The following is a 21,711-nucleotide window of genomic DNA, read 5'->3' on the forward strand; positions in this document are numbered from 1 at the left end:
CGCTCTGTACACCTCGTACACACACGGCTCCGCTCCGTACACCTCGTACACACGCGGCTCCGCTCCGTACACCTTTTACACACACGGCTCCGCTCCGTACACACACGGCTCCTCTCCATGCACCTCGTACACACGCGGCTCTGCTCCGTACACCTCGTACACACACGGCTCCGCTCCGTACACCTCGTACACACACTGCCCTGCTCCGTACATGTTGTACATACACAGCTCCACACCATACACATCAAACACACGACTACACTGTGTAGATACACGGCTCCGCTCTGCTACATCCACATTTTCAATCCCTCCACACATGCAGTAAACTTCCCCTCATCCAGCACTATGACAACCCGCACAGCACAGTCCAGCACACACTGCGGCCCCTGATCATGTGACCCTTGACTCCTCCCCTCCATGTGACTGATCACATGACTGTGACCTCATCACAGGTCCTGTGCGCACAGAACATCTGGTGTTCGGCTCTGCAGGTGGAGGTAGGTGCTGGAGATTCCCCATTACTGGGGGAAAGGGACATTATTCCCTTCGGCAAATTATGAAGTTTTACATCACTGCAATTCTTGAGTCCCAACATTTCTGTTTCCTCTTTATCAATGTATTTAGGTTTTCATTTTATGGGATCTGTGGTCTTTTGTTGACATTTGAGGTACAGATACCGCACTTACCGACAGTTATCATCATATAATGTACAATTATTGTGATATCAAATATTTCCTGGGAAAAAATAGTTTTATGTTTTCTTTTTCCCAAATCCTGAACTATTCTTAATTTTCCATTGCCACGGCAACCATCAGTACATTGTGATCACATAACAAGTTGGCCATGGTCTGATTACCCATCTGGAAGTGACCATTACTGCTGATCACAGCGTCTGCGGAATTTAAGAGCTCCTACAATAAGCGAGATGTGAGCTCATAAGGGACAGGCTGCCTGAGAATCCTAATCTATACCTCCTAAATTGTCGAGAAGAGAAATTGGGCCAGAATATGAGGTGCACGTTCATTCTCTCTTGGCGACATTAGGAAAACATTAAGATGTGATGGACAACCCCTGAAAGCTGTGTTTACACTACCGCTAAACCTTTTTGTTGTCCTGTCCATTATTGGAGCAGAACAATGGAAAGCAGCCTGGGACTGATATCTCATTGAACACACAGCCAGACTAGCCCCACTGACTATAATGAGCTCAATCAACTTTCTGCCCAGCATGTTTCAAACTTACTTTCTTCCTTCTATCAGTCCAAGCTCATCAGCTCAGTGCTCCTTTCTGCCCTCAGGCCATCTCCTCTAAGGCTACGTTCACATTTGCGTTGTGCGCCGCAGCGTCGGCGCCGCAGCGCACAACGCAAACAAAAACGCGGCAAAACGCACGCTAAAACGCTGCGTTTTGCGCCGCATGCGTCGTTTTTGCCCGCAAGTTGGACGCAAAAAAAATGCAACTTGAAGCGTTTCTTGCGTCCAACGCTTGCGGCCATGCGGCGCAAAACGCAGCACAACGCATGTCCATGCGCCCCCATGTTAAATATAGGGGCGCATGACGCATGCGGCGCCGCTGCGGCGCCCGACGCTGCGGCGCTGGCCGCAAATGTGAACGTAGCCTAAGCTATTATCTGCCCTCAAGCTGTTTCTGCGTGCTCATCTTTGACCTTAGGACGTCTCTTCAGGGCTCCGATCTGTCCTCAGGCCATCTGCTCATCTGTCTTCAGGCTATCTTCTCAGTGCTTTACCCTGCCGTCAGTGCTGCTCTCTGTCTTCAGCCCATCTTCTTAGTGATGAGCGAGTGTATTCGATACTATGGATAGTACGGTATTCCAGTTACTCGTTACTCGTATTTGTGTACTCGCCTCGCTATATTCGGATGCCCAGCTGTGCAGTTTTGGCGCCTCCTTTGCAGCCACTAAACATGCTGGGATTCTTAACCAATCACAGTAATGCTGCAGACATCTTGGTTGTTGCATTACTGTGATTGGCTGGCCGCCCAGCATTATAGGGTCTATTTAAGCCCTGCCGCCACCATTTTGTGCACATTGCATCCAGAGCCTGCATTCTACAAGCATAAGGAGAGATCTCTCAGCTGCTAGGGAGAGTCTTTAGGCCTCTTGATAACACAAAAGCCCTTTTCAGGGCTACCTGCAGTGTATACTAGGTCAGTGAAGAGTAGGGAGAGAGAGATACTTGAGCAGGGACAGTTTAAAGGAGCCAGTCACTAGATCCATAATGCCATCAAAAAATAGCTCTTTTCGGAGCTGAAGACACAACAAAGTCAGAGTACAGGGAGGGAGAGATTGTGTATTAGGTAGGGAGAGGTTAAAGTGTTCTTCCAGTGTCCAACTTAAAACAGCTCTTGTTAGAGGCAAAGCAATATTTTTCCAGCACACAGAGTACTAGCATTTAGTGCTGCCTTTTTTTTAAAAAAAAAAACACCAGTCTGTTTTCCCCGCTGTGTTTGGGGTCAGAGCCTGGCTTCTGCTGTCCACATTAGTCCACTTACAAAGGCGGTTAGTGCCCTACACAATGCAGTAGTCCAAACATTTCCTACTGCCTGCTCCCAAGCATGCACCAGGCCATTTTCCATGCTGTTTTTGTGGTCACAGCCTGGCTTCTGCTGTCCACAATACAGTAGTCCACTTAAAAAGGCGGTTAGTGCCCTACGCAAAGCAGTAATCCAAACATTTCCTACTGCATGCTACCAAGCACGCACCAGGTCATTTTCCCCGCTGTTTTTGTGGTCACAGCCTGGCTTCTGCTGTCCACATTAGTCCACTTAAAAAGGCGGTTAGTGCCCTACACAATGCAGTAGTCCAAACACTTCCTGCTGCCTGCTCCCAAGCACGCACCAGGCCATTTTCCCTGCTGTTTTTGTGGTCACAGCCTGGCTTCTGCTGTTCACATTAGTCCACTTAAAAAGGCGGTTAGTGCCCTACGCAAAGCAGTAGTCCAAACATTTCCTACTGCATGCTACCAAGCACGCACCAGGTCATTTTGGCAACTATTTTGGCTGTGACAGCTAGCTTGGCTTGTGCCATCAACATCTGAAAATCTGTTAACAAAATCCAAAATGCCAAAAAAGCCTGTTAATGGACAAGGACGTGGACATGGCTTTGTCAGTGGTGCGAGAAAAAGCACTGAGTGTGTGTCGGGTCAGAAGAAGCTTGATGCATCCACTGTGTTCCTGGAAAATGTTCCCGGTCTGGAAGTCTGAGATAATGGGCATAACCTGGTGGCGGCTTTAAAGGTCAGCAAGCTGGTACATGTGCCATGCATGGCTCACGCACTGAACCTAGCTGTTCAGAAATTTCTGAAAAGTTACCTTACCCTGGCTTGCCGTGCTTACTCGAGAACCGTATTAGTGCCCATTTCCGCCATTCCTCTACCGCTTTTGCTGGTCTTATAGCGCTGCAAAAGCACCAACTCATTGGCGACCTGGCCACGCGATGGAACTCAATTTATCATATGTTGGCGGGCATTAGTGAGCAGCAGATGGCAGTAGCTGAATACCATCTTCAACATACCCAGCAGACTGAGAGTTAGCCACCATACATAACAACTGTCGAGTGGGTGTGGATCGCTGACATTTGTGAGGTTCTTGAGAACTTTGAGTATTGCACCAACCTCGTGAACGGTGATCAGGCTATTATCAGCGTAACCATCCCGCTGCTGTGTCTCTTGAAACAATCATTGCATAATTTCAAAGAGGAAGCTTTGAGTGCCCAGCATGTTGGTATGGTGACAGATTTCACAATGGGTGATACTACCCAGCCCAGCCAATATTCTGAGGCAACATTGGGTGAAGAGAGAGAGGACTTTCTTTCTGTGCTACCGAGGGTACTCCTAATGCTACAGAGGGGGCAGCCTGGATGGGCTGGAGAAGAGGAGGTGGAGGAGGAGGCGAGTCAGTGTGAGGAGAGGATGGGTACTGTTTCTACTGTTGAGGACACAGAACATTTGCCTTTTTGTAGCTTGGCTCACATGGCATAGTTCATGTGTAGGTGTCTGTGGCAAGACCCTTGCGTGATACACATTTTATCCAACAACCAATGCTGGTTGGCCACCTTTCTCGATCCACGGTATAAGGAGAAATGTCCTTCTCTCGTTTTGGAGTCACTAAAGAATTTTACAATGGAGTCGTTCAAGAGGGCCATTGTAGATCAGTTGCTGAAAACATCACCCTCAGACAATGCTAGTGGCAGAGGTAGCGACTGTTTTCAACACCAAGGGATAATGGGGAGAGACACGAACACCAGGTCCAACAGAGGTGGGGGGAAAATGTGCACAAATTGGGCAATTTTCAATAAACCAGCACAACAGCAAGGGCTATCTGTGCCTATAGCAATGCCAAGGAGAGAGAAGTTGCAGAACATGGCCTTAAGTACTTAAGTGACCCTACGTGCGTCCACTCTGACGCTTCAGTTCCCTTTAATTATTGAGTGTGCAAGCTGAACACTTGGCCTGACCTTTCCTTATATGCCTTGGAGGTGCTGGCCTGCCCAGCTGCTAGTGTGATGCCAGAGAATGTTTTCAGTACCGCTGGGTCAATCATTATTGATAGGCGCACACGCTTCTCCACGGAAAATGCAGACAGACTTATTCTTAAATTCAACAAGGACTGGATATCTCCACAGTTTGCAATCCCTCCAGATGACAGCAAGCCAACCTAAATTCACCTAAAATGCTGATTCATGCTACTGCTGTTAACGTCAACCCCTTCCCATAAAAACCCGTTTCCTTCCCTCGTCAACCATGACTCAGCCCATTTTACAATCCCTATGCACATTGTGCAGTGGACAAACCGGGACAGTGTTCCTACTCCAGCCTAACTACTATTTGTGTTTGGAGGCCCCTTGGGATGGTGGCTTCCTGCGTCAACCATGACTCAGCCCATTGGGCTAATTTTTACAAATCCTATGCACATTGTGCAGTGGACAAATCTTCAATGTAGAGTGGTCCTAACAAACTAATATTTGTCATTGGAGGCCCTTGTGACAGGTTGTCCCACATTGTGATTGAGATAGGGTGACTGTAGATTTCTATTGAATATGTATCCCCTATCTGTCAAAAAATCATTGCTGGGTTGTGCAATGGAGCGCCCCCAGACGCAGGGCCGCGGGGTACTCGGTACCGGGCCTCTCTGTCTCGGTCCTGGGGTTGTCACGGTGGCTAGACCTGGTCCGTGACCCTGCTAAGGGGCGTCCAATGAAAGGTGTAGGTGGTGGTATAGGTCGCAGTAAATAACGAGGACACAGGGTTGCAGTCTCTTTACTGAAGGCTTCGGGATCCACAATCCAGAGCACTGCTAACAGGGCTGGCTGAGACCGGCCGGTCCAAAGGCACATCCAGAGTTCCCTTTGCAGGTGGAAATCAGTAGCCTACCTACTAGCACCTGGGTGTTGTAGTACTTCCCTGCTGAGCACCACGGGATAGTCCTCACAACTGTCGTGTATGTTTCTGAAGTTCTTTCTCTCTCCGTCCCCCAGATGATATGGCTAGGACGCACCCGTATGACGGGGTAGGCCTGGAGTTATTTTATAGGGACCCTAGAGACGCCCCTCTCCCACAATTGCCTCCGTTGTCTTCATTAGGTGATTTAGGTGAGGCAGCCAACCTATAATTAACTGTCCTGCCGCGGTTTGAAGTAATGCGTGGAGCCCAATACTTCCTCGGCGTTCCGGACACCGTCTACGCGCCTCAGTAGGATGTTGCCACGATCTTAGGGCACGACTCCTACTGGTTCTCTTCTCCTTTGTGCTGTGATCTCGATTCTCACTTCTCCACAATAAACCTCGCTTCGTGTCCTTTCTTAAGATGCCGCCGCAACGGGTGCAGGCGCGGCGCCGCAACGGGTGCAGGCGCGGCTCCGTAACGATCTGTCCTTTTCGCTAGGCCACTGTCAGGATCCCACCCCTGACAGAGACCCCCCTGGATCTTCCCAGTAACTCCCTCTATCACAGGATGTTGCCTGGGCAAAACCCAGTCAGCTTCTCCCTAACTTCCTATCCAACCCCCAGTTTTACCAGAGTGTGAGGAGTGGCCTAATACATAGAACCCTTTGCTCCCCCTGGTGGCCAGAGTGTGAAGTGTAATGTGTGACTGTGATACCTGGTCAGGTGAACTCCTTTAGTGCAATCAGACATAACATCACTCCCCTTAGTGGCAGAGCGACATTACTGCAACGACCAGGACTCTGGGGCGCTGCATGCAACATTGTGACTGAGATAGTGGATACATATTAAATATAAATGTACACTGACTAATGATGACTGAATGATGGCCCTCTGAAAACTTGTATTGAGGCCCACAACTACTACAGTAGACCAGCGTAGATGTTTGTCAAGGGAGGCCCTTGTCATGGTATCTTACTGCATCTATGACACAGCCCCCAGGAGTAATTTTTTGAAATATGATGCACATTCTGCACTCGACCAAGAGATATAACTGAGCTCATCATCCAGTTGACTAGTGCAGATTTATTTTTCTGGTACACAGAGTTCACCCAAACCTGAGGATCGCAGGCTGCACTCACTGCTACCTTCTAATACTCCATGACGCTTTCCCTTTTTCCATGTAGTCTCTGCCCTTAAATCAGTTAAATAATTGAGTGAGAGACAATATGAATAAGTGAAGGCACTCTCAAATGTACACAAGAGGGCTCTCCAAAATCTCTAGAGGGGGGCACTTCCAAACGTATGTTACAGGGCCACGTGAGGGCTCTCACTAAACTCAGGTTTCCTGCCTACTGCAGGCCCTCTGAGCATTTGAATTTAAGGCCACAGAATCACATGGAGGTAGAGGAAGGGCGGGAGGAGGACGGTGAAGCCAAAACCTACAATGGGCACATTGTAAACTGCTATGGAATATGTATTCCACTATCTGAGTATAAATGAGGGAGGGAAAGTTCAAATGTAACAGCAGTCCCACCAAATGCATGTTACAAGGCCACCTGAGGCCTCCTAGGTCAAAGATCAACATACCTACTGGTACATTGTAGCTGGCCTTGTAAAGTGCTGGGGAATAGCTACCTAAAAATGATGTATGACAGAGGGACCTACAAAATGTTTAAGTCAGTGCCCTCCCAATTGTAAAAGGTGAAAAAAAAAATACAACAGTACGTGTGAACAAATGGTAAAATGGATATTTTTTGTTTCTCTGGTTTATTTAGCCTTATATACAAGTGATTTTGCAGGAAAAACTGTTTCTTAACCTTTTTGGTGTGTTAAATGCAATTTAGGTTAGGTTTGGTAGTTGTTCTTGTGTATCTGTAAAAGTGACGTAATACTGCAACAAACTTATTCCCAGAAACCATATGTGAGTCAGAAATGCATGCAGGCATATTCTCCAGGCTCTTCCCATTCTGTTTCATCACTTTCCCATCCATTTTAGCCTTTTACTCAGGCCCCCAGACCCCTTTTGTAGGGTCCAGAAGAAAATTACTCGTATTTCTCATTGACTTGCATTGCACTCGCTATTTGGAACGAATACGCGATTTTTACAAAGTACTCATTACGAGTATAGCAATTACGAATATTACGGTACTCGCTCATCACTACAGTCCTTCTCTTCCTCACACCATCTCCTCAGCGCTCCTCTCCCCTCAGGCTGTGTCCTGTACACGTTTCTGTGTGCCCATGAGGCCATCTCCTCAGCTTTTCTCTCTGCTCTCATGCCATCTTCTCACCGCTCTTTGTCCTCAGGCCTTCTCCTCAGTGTTCCTTTTGGCCCTTAGGCCGGCTGCTCAGCTCTCTTCTTTCTTCAGGCCATCTCCTCGACACACCTCTCTGCTCTCAGGCTGTCTCCTTACCACTCCTCTCTGCTCTCTAGCCATCTCCTGATGGCTTGTAAGAATAATTTTATACTAATTGTCACTTTGAGAGTTAACTTGCTAGATGTGCTATTTCAGCTAAAATACTTAAGTAACGAAAGGTGGCCTTGAATAAAAGAGGAGGGGGCGAGAACCTAATGTTACTCCCTCTTCTTATGACTACAATGCCTTGCGAAAGTATTCGGCCCCCTGGGACTTTTCAACCTTTTCCCACATATCATGCTTCAAACATAAAGATACCAAATGTACATTGAATTATTGTGAAGAATCACAATAAGTGGAACACAATTGTGAAGTTGACTGAAATTTGTTGCTTATTTTACATTTTTGTGGAAATTGAAAAACTGAAAAGTGGGGCGTGCAATATTATTTGGCCCCTTTAACTTAATACTTTTGCTGCGATTACAGCTGCAAGACGCTTGGGGTATGTCTCTATCAGTTTTGTATATTGAGAGACTGAAATTCTTGCCCATTCTTCCTTGGCAAACAGCTAGAGCTCAGTGAGGTTTGATGGAGATCGTTTGTGAACAGCAGTTTTCAGCTCTTTCCACAGATTCTCGATTGAATTGAGGTCTGGACTTTGACTTGGCCATTCTAACACCTGGATACGTTTATTTGTGAACCATTCCATTGTAGATTTTGCTTTATGTTTGGGATCATTGTCTTGTTGGAAGACAAATCTCCATCCCAGTCTCAGGTCTTTTGCAGACTCCAACAGGTTTTCTTCAAGAATGGTCCAGTATTTGGCTCCATCCATCTTCCCATCAATTTTAACCATCTTCTCTGTCCCTGCTGAAGAAAAGCAGGCCCAAACCATGATGCTGCACCACCATGTTTGACAGTGGGGATGGTGTGTTCAGGGAGATGAGCTTTGTTGCCTTACACCAAACATATCATTTGGCATGGTTGCCAAAAAGTTCGATTTTGGTTTCATCTGACCAGAGCACCTTCTTCCACATGTTTGATCTGTCTTCCAAGTGACTTGTTGCAAACTTTAAACACACTTTTTATGGATATCTTTGAGAAATGGCTTTCTTTTTTCCACTCTTCCATAAAGGCCAGATTTGTGCAGTGTACGACTGGTTGTTGTCCTATGGACAGAATGTCCCACCTCAGCTATAGATCTCTGCAGTTCATCCAGAGTGATCAGGGGCCTCTTGGCTGCATCTCTGATCAGTCTTCTCCTTGTTTGAGATGAAAGTTTAGAGGGACGGCCGAGTCTTTGTAGATTTGCAGTGGTATGATACTCCTTCCATTTCAATATGATCGCTTGCACAGTGCTCCTTGGGATGTTTAAAGTTTTGGAAATCATTTTGTATCCAAATCCAGCTTTAAACTTCTCCAGAACAGTATCACAGACCTGCCTGTTGTGTTCCTTGGTCTTCATGATGCTCTCTGTGCTTCAAACAGAACCCTGAGACTATCACAGAGCAGGTGCATTTATACGGAGACTTGATTACACACAGGTGGATTATATTTATCATCATTAGGCATTTAGGACAACATTGGATCATTCAGAGATCCACAATGAACTTCTGGAGTGAGTTTGCTGCACTGAAAGTAAAGGGGCCGAATAATATTGCACGCCCCACTTTTCGGTTTTGAATTTCCACAAAAATTTTAAATAACCAATAACTTTTGTTCAACTTCACTATTGTGTTCCACTTGTTGATTCTTCACCAAAAATTTACATTTGGTATCTTTATGTTTGAAGCATGATATGTGGGAAAAGGTTGAAAAGTTCAAGGGAGCCAAATACTTTCACAAGGCACTGTATATGAAGACGCTGGAGAGTGACTATAAGAATGGGGGCACAGGGCTTATATTTAAAGCACCACTCCAGCACTGAAAAATAACACTGGAATGCTGCTTTAAGATCCCATGGGAGAACTATAACTCCCAGCATGTCCTAATTCATTCTTACTTGTGCAGGTCCTGCAGCCAGCCAGCCAGCCATGCTGTGGTGAGGTAAAGAAGAGCTGGAGCATCCCATGACTGCACAGAGCCCTCCCTCTTATTACCTCTCCATAGGTCATAAGAGGAAGCTTGCAAATTCTAGTGCGGTGTCTGAAGGACCTGTGATGACAGGAGGGAGGGCTTTGTGCTGTCATGTGATGCTCCAGTCCGCCCTCTTCATGACCTCACACAGGTTCGGCATTCAGGACTGCCCTGGCTGGGGCTGTGCTGTCAGGTATGCGATCCTTTTTGTGGCACCCTCTCCTGTCCCCTCCACCGGACACACGATCTCCCCAGCCAAGAATCCGGCACTGGGGAAACCATTTGTGTCCGTTGTTTAAGTGAAGGAGTATTCATTTGCTGCTTCCGCTCACTGCTCGGTGCTGACAGTTGGGCGGGGAAGCAGCTAATGAATATTCCTTCACTTTAAGCATCTGCACCATGTGGTTTCCCCAGCCCCACATTCCTGCAGCGGGGACATTTTTCTGCCTCCTGCGAGTGTGATCCCAGTGCGATTCCACTCCGTCACTGCCCCCTCTCCACATGTTACATCCATACCATAAGACGCACCCCAGACTTTCCTCCCAAATTTGGAGGAAAAAAGTGCGTCTTATGGTCCGAAAAATACGGTAATGGTATTCTGTAATATCTCTTAAATATTATGCTTTTGTCTAATTAATTAATTGGTAATCATGCCTGAAGAAGGAGCCGCTGTGCTCTGAAAGCTTGCAAACATATATTTTTTTCAGCTTAGCCAATAAAGTACTCCGAGAATACTTTTGTCATCGTTAGGCTTAAAAGTATTTACATCAAAGATTATGGATAGTGTTTCAATAAATTCCTCTGCTATCTCCTTCAGTACCCTAGGATGTAATTCATCTGGACCTGGAGACTTGAATTCATTTATATAAGCCAATCATACAAATATAATAACACAAACCACAGAGAAATGCACTGCAGAGTGGAGGATGGTGTTAGCAGAAGAAAGGGAATTATCACACACTCAAAATCTAGCAACAGTCACAGATAAATCCACCAAACGCCTTCTTCAATAATAACCACCAACAACCTCCAGCCATGCAGCAATAGGTAGCTCTGACAATGAGTGCTAGCCAGGGCCCAGATTATATAGGAGATGGGAGTGGCTAACAGTGAACAGCTGAGCCTTAGTGTAGGAAAGCTTCCAGGAGCTCTCAACTGAGCAGATTAACCCCTGCACTGCTAAAAGAAAACTGCACCATTTAATATGAAAGTGAAGTGTTTATAATCAGTGCAGGAGAAGGAGAAATCAAATGCTGCAGTCTTCTGACTCCTCTTTGTCGCAGTACACCCATGACACACCCAGTGGCAGAGCTGATGTGGGTCAGCCAGGACCTTGCAGCTCTGTGTCTGATAGTCTAATAGAAGCCTCAGCTGTGTCGAAGCTTCTATTCAGCACATGTCTTTCATTGAGCGCTTTGTGCATGCAGGAAATAAGTCAGGGTGGGGATAAACCACTTCTGTCTTATTAGGGGACACTCACACCTGCTCAGTTTGTCAGTGCTCACGCAACGCAGTGCTGCTCTAAGGAGGATGTGCCGGGACACGTGGCTCACTGCCCATGGCAGGGATAAAGTCTCAGATTTGGGTCTAGGATTCATGACTGTTAGGATCTATGCTGATTAATATACCGTGTTCCAAATTATTATGCAAATTGGATTTGTGTCATAAAGATTTAGTTGTTTTGTTTTTCAAATAAACTCATGGATGGTATTGTGTCTCAGGGCTCAATGTATCACTGAAATCCATCTTAAACACGTGATAATTAGTTTTAAAGGTGATTCTAATTAAAGGAAAGCTACTTAAAAATGATGTTTCACATTATTAAGCAGGCCACAGGTTTCAAGCAATACGGGAACTAAAAAGGATCTCTTTGCTGCTGAAAAGTGTTAAATAGTGCAATGCCTTGGACAAGGTATGAAAACATTAGATATTTCACAAAAACTTAAAAGTTATCATCATACTGTGAAGAGATTTGTGACTGAAACAGAGCACAGACAGAGTTCATGCAGATAAAGGCATAATGAGGAAGGTTTCTGCCAGACAATTCATTGGATTAAGAGAGCAGCTGCCAAAATACCATTACAAAGCAGCAAACAGTTATTTGAAGCTGGTGGTGCATAAACCTACTATTCGGCCACCCCTAAACAGTGTTCACAAGCAGAAATTGTTGCAGTGGGCCCAGACATACATGAAGACTAATTTCCAAACAGTCTTGTTTACTGATGAGTTTCGAGCAACCCTGGATGGTCCAGATGGATGGAGTAGTGGATGGTTGGTGCATGGCCACCATGTCCCAACAAGGCTGTGACGTCAACAAGGAGGTGGAGGAGTCATGTTTTGGGCCGGAATCATGGAGAAACAGCTGGTAGGGCCCTTTAACATTCCTGAAGGTGTGAAAATGACCTCTGCAAAGTATATAGAGTTTCTGACAACTTTCTTCCATGGTGTAAAAAGCAGAAACGTGCCTTCAGGAGCATAATCATCTTCATGCATGACAATGCACCATCTCGTGCTGCAAAGAATACCTCTGAATCATTGGCTGCTATGGGCATAAAAGGAGATAAACTCATGGTGTGGCCACCATCTTCCCCTGACCTCAACCCTATAGAGAACCTTTGGAGTTTCATAAAGCAAAAGATCTATGAGGGTGGGAGGCAGTTCACATCAAAACAGCAGCTCTGGGAGGCTATTCTGACTTCATGCAAAGAAATACAAGCAGAAACTCTCCAAAAACTCACAAGTTCAATGGATGCAAGAATTGTGAAGGTGATATAACTAACTTGGCCTGTTAGGATGTTTTGGAGTTAAATAGCTTTTTTTTTGTATAGTGAATGTGACCTCCTAATGCTTCAAATTCCACAAATGAGCATTTTCAGTTCTTTAAAACATATCAAATGCTTAGAAATTCTACTGTGCCTAATAATTTGGAACAGTGCATTTTGAGTTTTTATTCATTTTGGAGATTATACTGTTATCATTGGGAGGTTTCTTCAATAAAATTCGATGTATAATCTAACGGATGATGACTTTTATTAGACTGACTGTCATTTACACCAACCATTTAGGAAAATCCGAGAAAAATATAATTTGCATAATAATTTGGAACACGGTGTAGTTACAACACAGCTAAGGGATTTTCCAGCCATCGGTAGATGATAAATAATCACTCCACTAGAGCAACCAGTCCCCACAATAAGACAATACAACATCTACACATTATATTGTCTTAAATATTCCCTTATCATCCCCAGTTATTGTATTATTACATGGGTTCTTTATGATGTTACATCGGCTCATCTTCTAACCATTCAGCTCTCTACAATATCAGATCCTCTCAGTGGAGATCTTCAATATAAGAGAATTTTCCTGGTTGACCCATCAAAGATGGATAGAAACATGGACAAGATGGTGGAGAAGATATTACACCTCACCCTAGAGATCCTCTTCCGGCTTACTGGAGAGGTGAGAGATTCTGATGACGTCACATGACATCATTCTTATCAATGGGAATATCGGATGGAAGGAATTGGAGAGGTGAGGACTCTGGAAATGTCTGTAGGGAGATTTATTAATGTGTCTCTCCATAACCAGGATTACACAGTAGTGAAGAAGACCTCTAGTGAGCTCTGTCAGGCCCCTGTGTCTGAGGGATGGGAAAGACCCCTGAGCCCAATCACAGGGCCTGAACTTTACCCCCTCATATATGATGATATCGATGACCAGAAGATCCTAGAACTCACCTACAAGATGATTGAGCTGCTGACTGGAGAGGTAACACTGCTGGGATATTATACAGTAACGCTATGAAGGGATCAGGGGATGATGGTATCATTGTATGTGTCAGGTTCCTATAAGGTGTCAGGATGTTGCCATCTATTGCTCCATGGAGGAGTGGGAGTATTTAGAAGAACACAAAGATCTGTACAAGGACGTCATGATGGAGGTTCCCCAGCCCCTCACATCACCAGGTAATAGGACAAAATACACACGGCCTATAATTATCTGTATGTAAACAATGAATTCAGTCCCTGTATGTGTTTCCTCCAGTTCTATCTAGTAATAGGACAACACCAGAGAGATGTCCCCGTCCTCTTCTTCCACAGGACTGTAAACAAGAAGATCTCGATCTTCCTCAGGATCATCAGGTAGATGGAGAGAAGGTGTCATGAGATCTCCCCTATGATGTGTAGATGGCTGTGAAGGTCTTGTGTTCAGTCTTGGTTTATCCATCAGTATTATATGTTTTTATACTTGGGTAATGAGAACGGAGGAGATGGCAGGATTAGAGCTGATCATAGATGTGACTTTTACAATATTTGTTCCAGGATGAAGATTTGACCCATATTAATACTATAGAGACCTATGTGATTGGTGATGAGTGGTGTAAAGAGGAGATTCCTACATATGACTACCCAGGTGAGTAGTAACCACTAAATGCAGATAAGACAAATTCCCACCTTCAGTCAAAATACTAATTAAATAGTAATGAAATTGTGATACTTTTATTGGTGATAACATGTGCTTATGGAATTTGGACATCAATGAGGATTATTTTCTTTTACCCGTGATAGCATCAGGATTAAAGAGAGTTCACCCACCCAGGACAGGAAACCAGTAGGTATAAAAAGTTTTCCCTTCCCTACTGCATCTGTGGTTTCTTGTCCTAGGTGAGAAACCTTTAGCTCAGGTGCTGTCTTAGTGAAGATGAAAAAGGTAGTTTCCTTCTGTTACTAATGGCGCTTTCACAGTGAGACTGCTCTTGTCCATTTTTTTTCAGAGTACTTGGTTGGATACTATCTCTCTCATGTAATTGTTAGGGATGTGATATGATGGTGGTGGCGGTGAGACTGAAACTCCTTGGTGATCTTGAAGAAAGGTCTCCATTGCCTCTGCTGAATGTCTGAGACCTAAATCTAAGACAACTCAGCTGTGTACTATTTTATACAGTTATCTCTAAATGTCTAATATCTCTTCTAGAAACTCAATATGTGTGACAGAAGTTTTTAGCTCCTACAATAGTTTGGATTGCCAGGACCCCCAAGCACATACCGTATTTTTCAGATTGTAAGATAAACTTTTTTCCCCAAAATTTTTTGGGGAAAATGGGGGTTGTCTTATAATGCGGATATACCTTACCACCGCGGTGGAGCAGGGTCCCAGGGTCGCTGCTGGAGGATGCTAGAGTGAAGCGTTGCTGCAGGCCGCAGGCTGGGATGAGGGGGTGTTCGATGCGAGCCGCTGCAGGTGGTCGGTGGTGCGGGGGCTCTGCTGGCATTTTGTGAAGCCCAGAGCCCCCGCACATACATGGTTTACTATGCGGTGGACTCCGGGAAAATGGCTGCTGGGGGAGGCGCATGCGCAGATGGAGATGGGGATCTCGGCACCAAGATCTCGGGAGATGAGATCACCACCCCCGGTAAGCAATAAGATGCATGGATTATAAGAAGCACCACCATTTTATTAAACAAAGTTTTTTTCCTATCTTTCACGTCAAAATTTGGGGTGCGACTTATAATCCGGTGCGGCTTATAACCCGCAAAATACGGTACTCTAATTACCCAGAGATATTTCATCACTGGCTACTAAATCATTCACGATGAAGACTGTTGGATGGAGAGCGATCATTTTAGTAGATGTTATTGTCTATAGTCACAGTATTTTTTCTATTTCTTCTACATTAGTTAGTGCCCAAGATCCTCTTATTTAACCCCTGCTTCCACTTTTGTTGTTCCTTACCAGGCCCCGTTTTTCAAATCTGATGTGTGTAATTTTATGTGATGATAACTTTGAAATGATTCTTCTGGTCTTGGTGACTCTGAGGTCAGAAACTGAGGTTGCATTATTGCAGGCACATATGGTTGTAATACACAGCTAGGATCTCCCTCTAATATCAGTGGTGAAGCCGATCTCCACCTGTTTCTGTTAACCTCTTAAATGCCCCTGTCAGTGTCTGACAATGGCATACAAAATGCTCGAACAAGGGGCCCGCCGTTCCATGTACCCATTGCCCCACTGCAACCCAATTGTGAGGTCTCGATGTGTTGTTATGACAGCTGGGGATCTGCTGAAGACCCATGACATGAAGGCCTTAATATGAAAACAGCCTGTGTTGAGCTTTATAGCAGACCGTGATTTTTGCTCTATACTGCAATACCCTAGTATCTACTGACTCTGACAATACCCAATATGTGGTCAGAAACTGCCATTTGCAGACCCCCAGATGTACCAGAATAGCAGAACCTCCCTACCCCACAAGTGACCTCATTTTTACAAACTACACCCCTCAAGGAATTTCCCCTTTGCCGAAAGTGCATAAACACCACCCCCTCCCCTGCTCAGACCAGTTGTTGCAGGGATAGGGATCCTAGGTGAAAACCTTAGCACCTGGGTTGACCTTTACCTGCTCCAGCCTTTGGTGGCTAATCTTCCAAGTTTTACCAGAAACACAAATCATGCAATAGTTTCACTGAACAAAACGAAATGTTCAGCAACTAGCTCTTGGATGACGTGTGATGTGGTCTCCTTATACCTGTCCATCCCTCATAATCAAGTCTTACGTCATAATTTAAAAAAAATATTTTTCTTACCAACCACAGATTCAGGATTTCATTATTATGGCTACAGCATTTCTATGGGGTAATAATTATTTTTCATTTAATGGGGAATTTTATTTGCAATGACAAGGAGCATCAATGGGGTTGGGTTTCTCACCATCTATAGCCAACATTTTTATGGCATGATGGGAAGAAATTTATATTTTTTCGGATGCCAATCCTTTCTCCGGTTATATCAGGTGCTATGGTCGTTTCATAGACGACCTGCTCCTGATAATATGGCAAGGACCTGAGGTTTTGGGATCCAAATTTTTGTCATATATTAATATCAACAACTTTAATTTAAAATGTATTCAGGGTCATTAGAAGAAAGATTAATTTTCTGGATATCGCCCTCTGTTTTGTTTATGACATGAATGTAGTAATCTCTCCTTTCAGGAGACAGCAACGAATTCAATACTGTATGCGACCTCCGGTTACTTTAAAAAAGTTGTGAAAAATATTTCTGTGGGGGATTTTTTTTAGGTACAAACGAAATTGCACTTTGGAAGCACGATATAAAACAGAATTGCAGGATATAAAAAATAGATTGAAAGGACGGCATTATCCACAATGGGCTTTAGAGAGAGAGAGCAGAGAATTTAGTCAATGGAAAAAATAGAGAGGATATGTTGTAGGATAAAAAACGTGCATCGTGGGTAAGAATCATGTGAACAGCCCAGTAACTTCTGTATCAACATACAGTCCACATCTTGGAGCGGTTAGAAAACGAATTAAAGAACATATTCCCATATTATTCCAAGACAAAAACTATGTTATCAAAACCAGTGTGGTTTGTAGCCAGAAAAGCTCCTACGATTGGAGTTGTCCTCTAGCCCAGTCTGTATTTTAAGTGAAACCCTAAGTACAAATGACACCAGGCTATCAACACAAGGTTCATACAAATGTTAACACACAGTCTGCACATGCTTAAAGCACATGCAGAATACCAAGCAGCTTTTTTGTCTGGAACAAATAAAACGTATGATATATAAATATACCGTATATACTCGAGTATAAGCAGAAGCACCTAATTTTACCACAAAAAACTGGGAACACGTATTGACTCGAGTATAAGCCTGGTATACATTGTCCCCTCATCCCAATACTGGTATGCATGGCCTCTTCATCCCTATACTGGTATGCTTGGCCTCCTCATCCCTACCCTGGTTTGCATGGCCCCTCATCCCTGTATTGGTATGCATGGCCACCTCATCCCCATCCTGGTATGCATGGCCCCCTCATTAGTGATGAGTGCGTGTACTCGTTGCTTGGGTTTTCCCTAGCACGCTCGGGTGGTCTCCGAGTATTTGTAGCTGCTTGGAGATTTAGTTTTTGTTGACATGATTTACGGCTGCTAGCCAGCCTGAGTACATGTGGGGGTTGCCTGGTTGCTAGGGAATCCCCACATGTATTCAAGCTGTCTATCAGCTGTAAATCATGCAGCTGAGGTAATGAAAATTAAATCTCTGAGCAGTTACAAATACTCGGAGACCACCCGAGCGTGCTCGGGAAAACCCGAGCAACGAGTATACTCACTCATCACTACTCCTCATCCCTATCCCGGTATGCATGGCCCCCTCATCACTATCCTGGTTTGCATGGCCCCTCATCCCTATATTGGTATGCATGGCCACCTCATCCCCATCCTGGTGTGCATGGCCTCCTCATCCCTATCCTGGTATGCATGGCTCCTCATCCTTATCTTGGTATGCATGGACCCCATCAGAGAAACATTAAAAAAAATAAACCATTCTACTTACCTTCCCTGCGTGCCCTTGCAGTGTCTTTTTCCGATGCCAGCAGCTGATTTTTGCTTGTAAGCAACACATGGCAGTGAAGGTCATGCGCTGCTTACAAGCAGAAGACAGATGCCAGAATACTCGCTGCTGTCCACGCTGGCACTATGTGCATAGAGAGCAGTGAATATTCATTGCTCTTTAGTAACGGGCACAGGAGCAGCAGCCGACGGCTTCTTGCAGTGGGCCGGGCTTTCACGTGTGCCCGCTACTAAAGGGAATGAATATTCACTGTTCTCTACGCCCTTGGGAGTGGAGGGCAGTGAATATTCATTCCCTTAATTAGCGGGCACACGTGATCTCCTGGCAGCTGCAGGAAGCCAGCTGCTGCGACTACTGTGCCCACACCCCTTCCATCTTGTGGGATCCTCCTCCGAGTTTAAGCCGAGGGGGGCTTTTTCAGCATAAAAAATGTGCTTAAAAACTCTGCTTATACTCGAGTATATGTGGTATATTAATTGTAATACCACATATGTAGTTTATTTGATCACTTATACCCACTGTAATATTCAATATGTCAGCTGTACAATGGGCCTTTAAAAGTCAGAATTTGAAGACACTTATCTGTTTTATCAAAACATTTTTCATTAGTACATAAAAGAGATGTTCTGCCTTTAAAGTACAAGGCATAAAAAGGGTTGAACGACTGAATAGAGGAGGAGACCATAAGAAAAAACTTGGCAGGGAAACATGGTGGATGTATGTATTGAAAAAGAGATCACCAAGAGGAATGAACGTGAGGTAGAACCTAATCTACCACTATGAGTAATGACCCTGTTTAATCATACCACACCTGCACTTGGAGTCTTCCCACTTCCTGATTCTTGCAGTAGGTCAGTTTGAGTCAGCTGATATATTCAAGGCATGACAAAATACTTGTCAATAGTTCGTTCAGTGCAATGACTAAGGGCATGTGTCAAGGGGTTACCCCAACAGAGAGGAGCCAGAAGACTGCAGCGTCTGATTGCTCCTACTCCTGAGCTGAAAAGCTCTGTAAGAGGGTCGCAAGCCACGTCCAGCTACTGCCCCCCTCACAGTAGTGGCAACCAAAGCCCCCATTAGGGGTATAATGATAGCCAAACCTTTTCCACACAAATCACCCTGAAGCGGTATACCAAGATCAAGGGGTTCCCACTACACCCCAGCACATTCAGCACTCTCCCATCACGCACTCCCAACACAGTCACATCCAGATTCAAGCACCTTTTCTGACCGGTATTTTCATCCTGTCTCCAGTGTACCATACTTAAATTATCTCTATTCCCCCAAGACCAGTAGATGTGTACCCAAATCTGCTCTTCTCTGCAGGGCCACTCACAAAGTTCACCATTTTGAGATGTGTTTTTCACACCAGTTTACTAAATCTGGAGCTAATGCACCAAGCTGGCAGACAGCCGAGAGCCACAATTCATGGGGCTGCGAGCCACATGTGGCTCCCAAGCTACAGGTTGTTTACAACTGCCCTATATCATCTGGGTCTTGACTGACACATATCATCAGAGCTAGCTTATGTTGCATGGCTGGGAGGATAGTTGTTTGGTGGTTATATGGGAAGGAGTTTGGTGGGTTTATCAGTGACTGTTTGTAAGTGTGATAATTCCCTTTTCTTCTCCTACTTTAGTTTTTCCCCATCCTCCACTCCCCATTGCATTCCTCTGTTATATGTGAGTGAATATTTATATGCCTGGTATTTTCAGTTTCCCTTGTTCGTGTTGCCTTGTTCGTGTGGTTGGTGTACTGGGGTGCAAGGCTGATCCCCTCTTCCTTGGGTGGGGGAAGGGTACAGATGAAGGGCGGATACAGGAGATAAGACAAGGTACATGGCCCCAGCATCTTCACCTTCAGAAGTACCCTGGGGAATAGGGCGAGCTAGGGCACCCCCTAGAATTAGGGACAGGGAAAGAACCCCTGGTTCCTGGTCACCCGACAACTGAGTCATGACAACATGTATTCAAACCGCGTCTGCCAGACCTTCTCATTTTTCAGTTCGTGTTGGGTTAGGTTCTTCCATGATTTTTATATGACTTAATAAACACTGGAATTTTTATTGGATCCGTCTGCTGCTTGAATTTCTTTCCTCAAGGAATATGTTACAAAAATAAGTAGAAAAAAAAAGTACCAGTTAATTTATTATGCTACTTCTTTTGAGTACAGCAGCATGGCGGGGAAGGGAAGATGCACCATTGGGCTTTTAGAAGTGACAATTTGCTGTGGGCACGTTCTGTAGACCACCTAAGATGCCAGAATAGCAGAAAATCCTGAAAAGTGACCCCATTCTGGAAATTGCACCCCTCAAGAAAGTATTTGATCCCTTGCTGATTTTGCAAGTTTGCCCACTGACAAAGACATGAACAGTCTATAATTTTAAGGGTAGGTTAATTTTAACATTGAGAGATAGAATATCAAAAATAAAATCCAGAAAATCACATTGTATAAATTATACAAATGTATTTGCATTTTGCAATGAGAAATAAGTAATTGATCCCTCTGGCAAACAAAACTTAATACTTGGTGGCAAAACCCTTGTTGGCAAGCACAGCAATCAGACTTTTTTGTAGTTGATGATGAGGTTTGCGCACATGTCAGGAGGAATTTTGGTCCGCTCCTCTTTGCAGATCATCTCTAAATCATTAAGATTTTGAGGCTGTCACTTGGGAACTTAGAGCTTCAACTCCCTCCACAAGTTTTCTATGGGATTAAGGTCTGGAGAATGGCTAAGCCACTCCATGACCTTAATGTGCTTCTTTTCGAGCCACTCTTTGTTGCCTTGGCTGTATGTTTTGGATCATTGTCTTGCTGGAAGACCCAGCCACGACTCATTTTTAATGTCCTGGCGGAGGAAAGGAGGTTGTCACTCGACACTGTCAATTGTACGGTACATGGCTCCATCCATTCTCCCATTGATACGGTGAAGTAATCCTGTGCCTTTAGCAGAAAAACACCCCCAAAACATAATGCTTCCACCTCCATGCTTGACAGTGAGGAATGTGTTCTTTGGGTCATAGGCAACATTTCTCTTCCTCCAAACATGGCGAGTTGAGTTAATGCCAAAGAGCTCAATTTTTGTCTCATCTGACAACAGCACCTTCTCCTAATCACTCAGAAAATCATCCAGATGTTCATTGGCAAACTTCAGACGGTCCTGCACATGTGTCTTCTTGAGCAGGGGGACCTTGTGGGCATTGCAGGATTTTAAACCTTTACGGAGTAATGTGTTACCAGTGGTTTTCTTGGTCTCTGTGGCCCAGCTGCCTTGAGATCATTAACAAGTTCCCCCCCTGTAGTTTTAGGCTGATCTCGCACCTTCCTCATGATCAAGGACACCCCATGAGGTGAGATTTTGCACAGATCGATGTCTATTGACAGTCATTTTGTATTTCTTCCATTTTCTTACCATTGCACCAATAGTTGTCTCCTCCTCACCCATCGTCTTACTTATGGTTTTGTAGCCCATTCCAACGTTGTGTAGGTCTATGATCTTGTCT

General features: G+C 44.7%; 1 protein-coding gene across 1 annotated transcript in view; it reads left to right on the top strand.

Annotated features, from left to right (window-relative positions):
- Positions 1 to 387: 387 nt before the first annotated feature.
- LOC143767509 (uncharacterized) overlaps positions 388 to 21,711 on the top strand; it is a 95,985-nt gene continuing 74,661 nt past the window's right edge. The window contains exons 1-6 of the mRNA XM_077255904.1: positions 388 to 497; positions 13,147 to 13,296; positions 13,426 to 13,605; positions 13,679 to 13,802; positions 13,882 to 13,979; positions 14,160 to 14,250. Of these exons, the coding sequence (XP_077112019.1) occupies positions 432 to 497; positions 13,147 to 13,296; positions 13,426 to 13,605; positions 13,679 to 13,802; positions 13,882 to 13,979; positions 14,160 to 14,250 (709 nt within the window). The 5' untranslated portion in view covers positions 388 to 431. The remainder of the gene's footprint in view (positions 498 to 13,146; positions 13,297 to 13,425; positions 13,606 to 13,678; positions 13,803 to 13,881; positions 13,980 to 14,159; positions 14,251 to 21,711) is intronic.

This window comes from Ranitomeya variabilis, chromosome 4 (genome assembly GCF_051348905.1).
Source record: "Ranitomeya variabilis isolate aRanVar5 chromosome 4, aRanVar5.hap1, whole genome shotgun sequence".
Classification (NCBI taxonomy): domain Eukaryota; kingdom Metazoa; phylum Chordata; class Amphibia; order Anura; family Dendrobatidae; genus Ranitomeya; species Ranitomeya variabilis.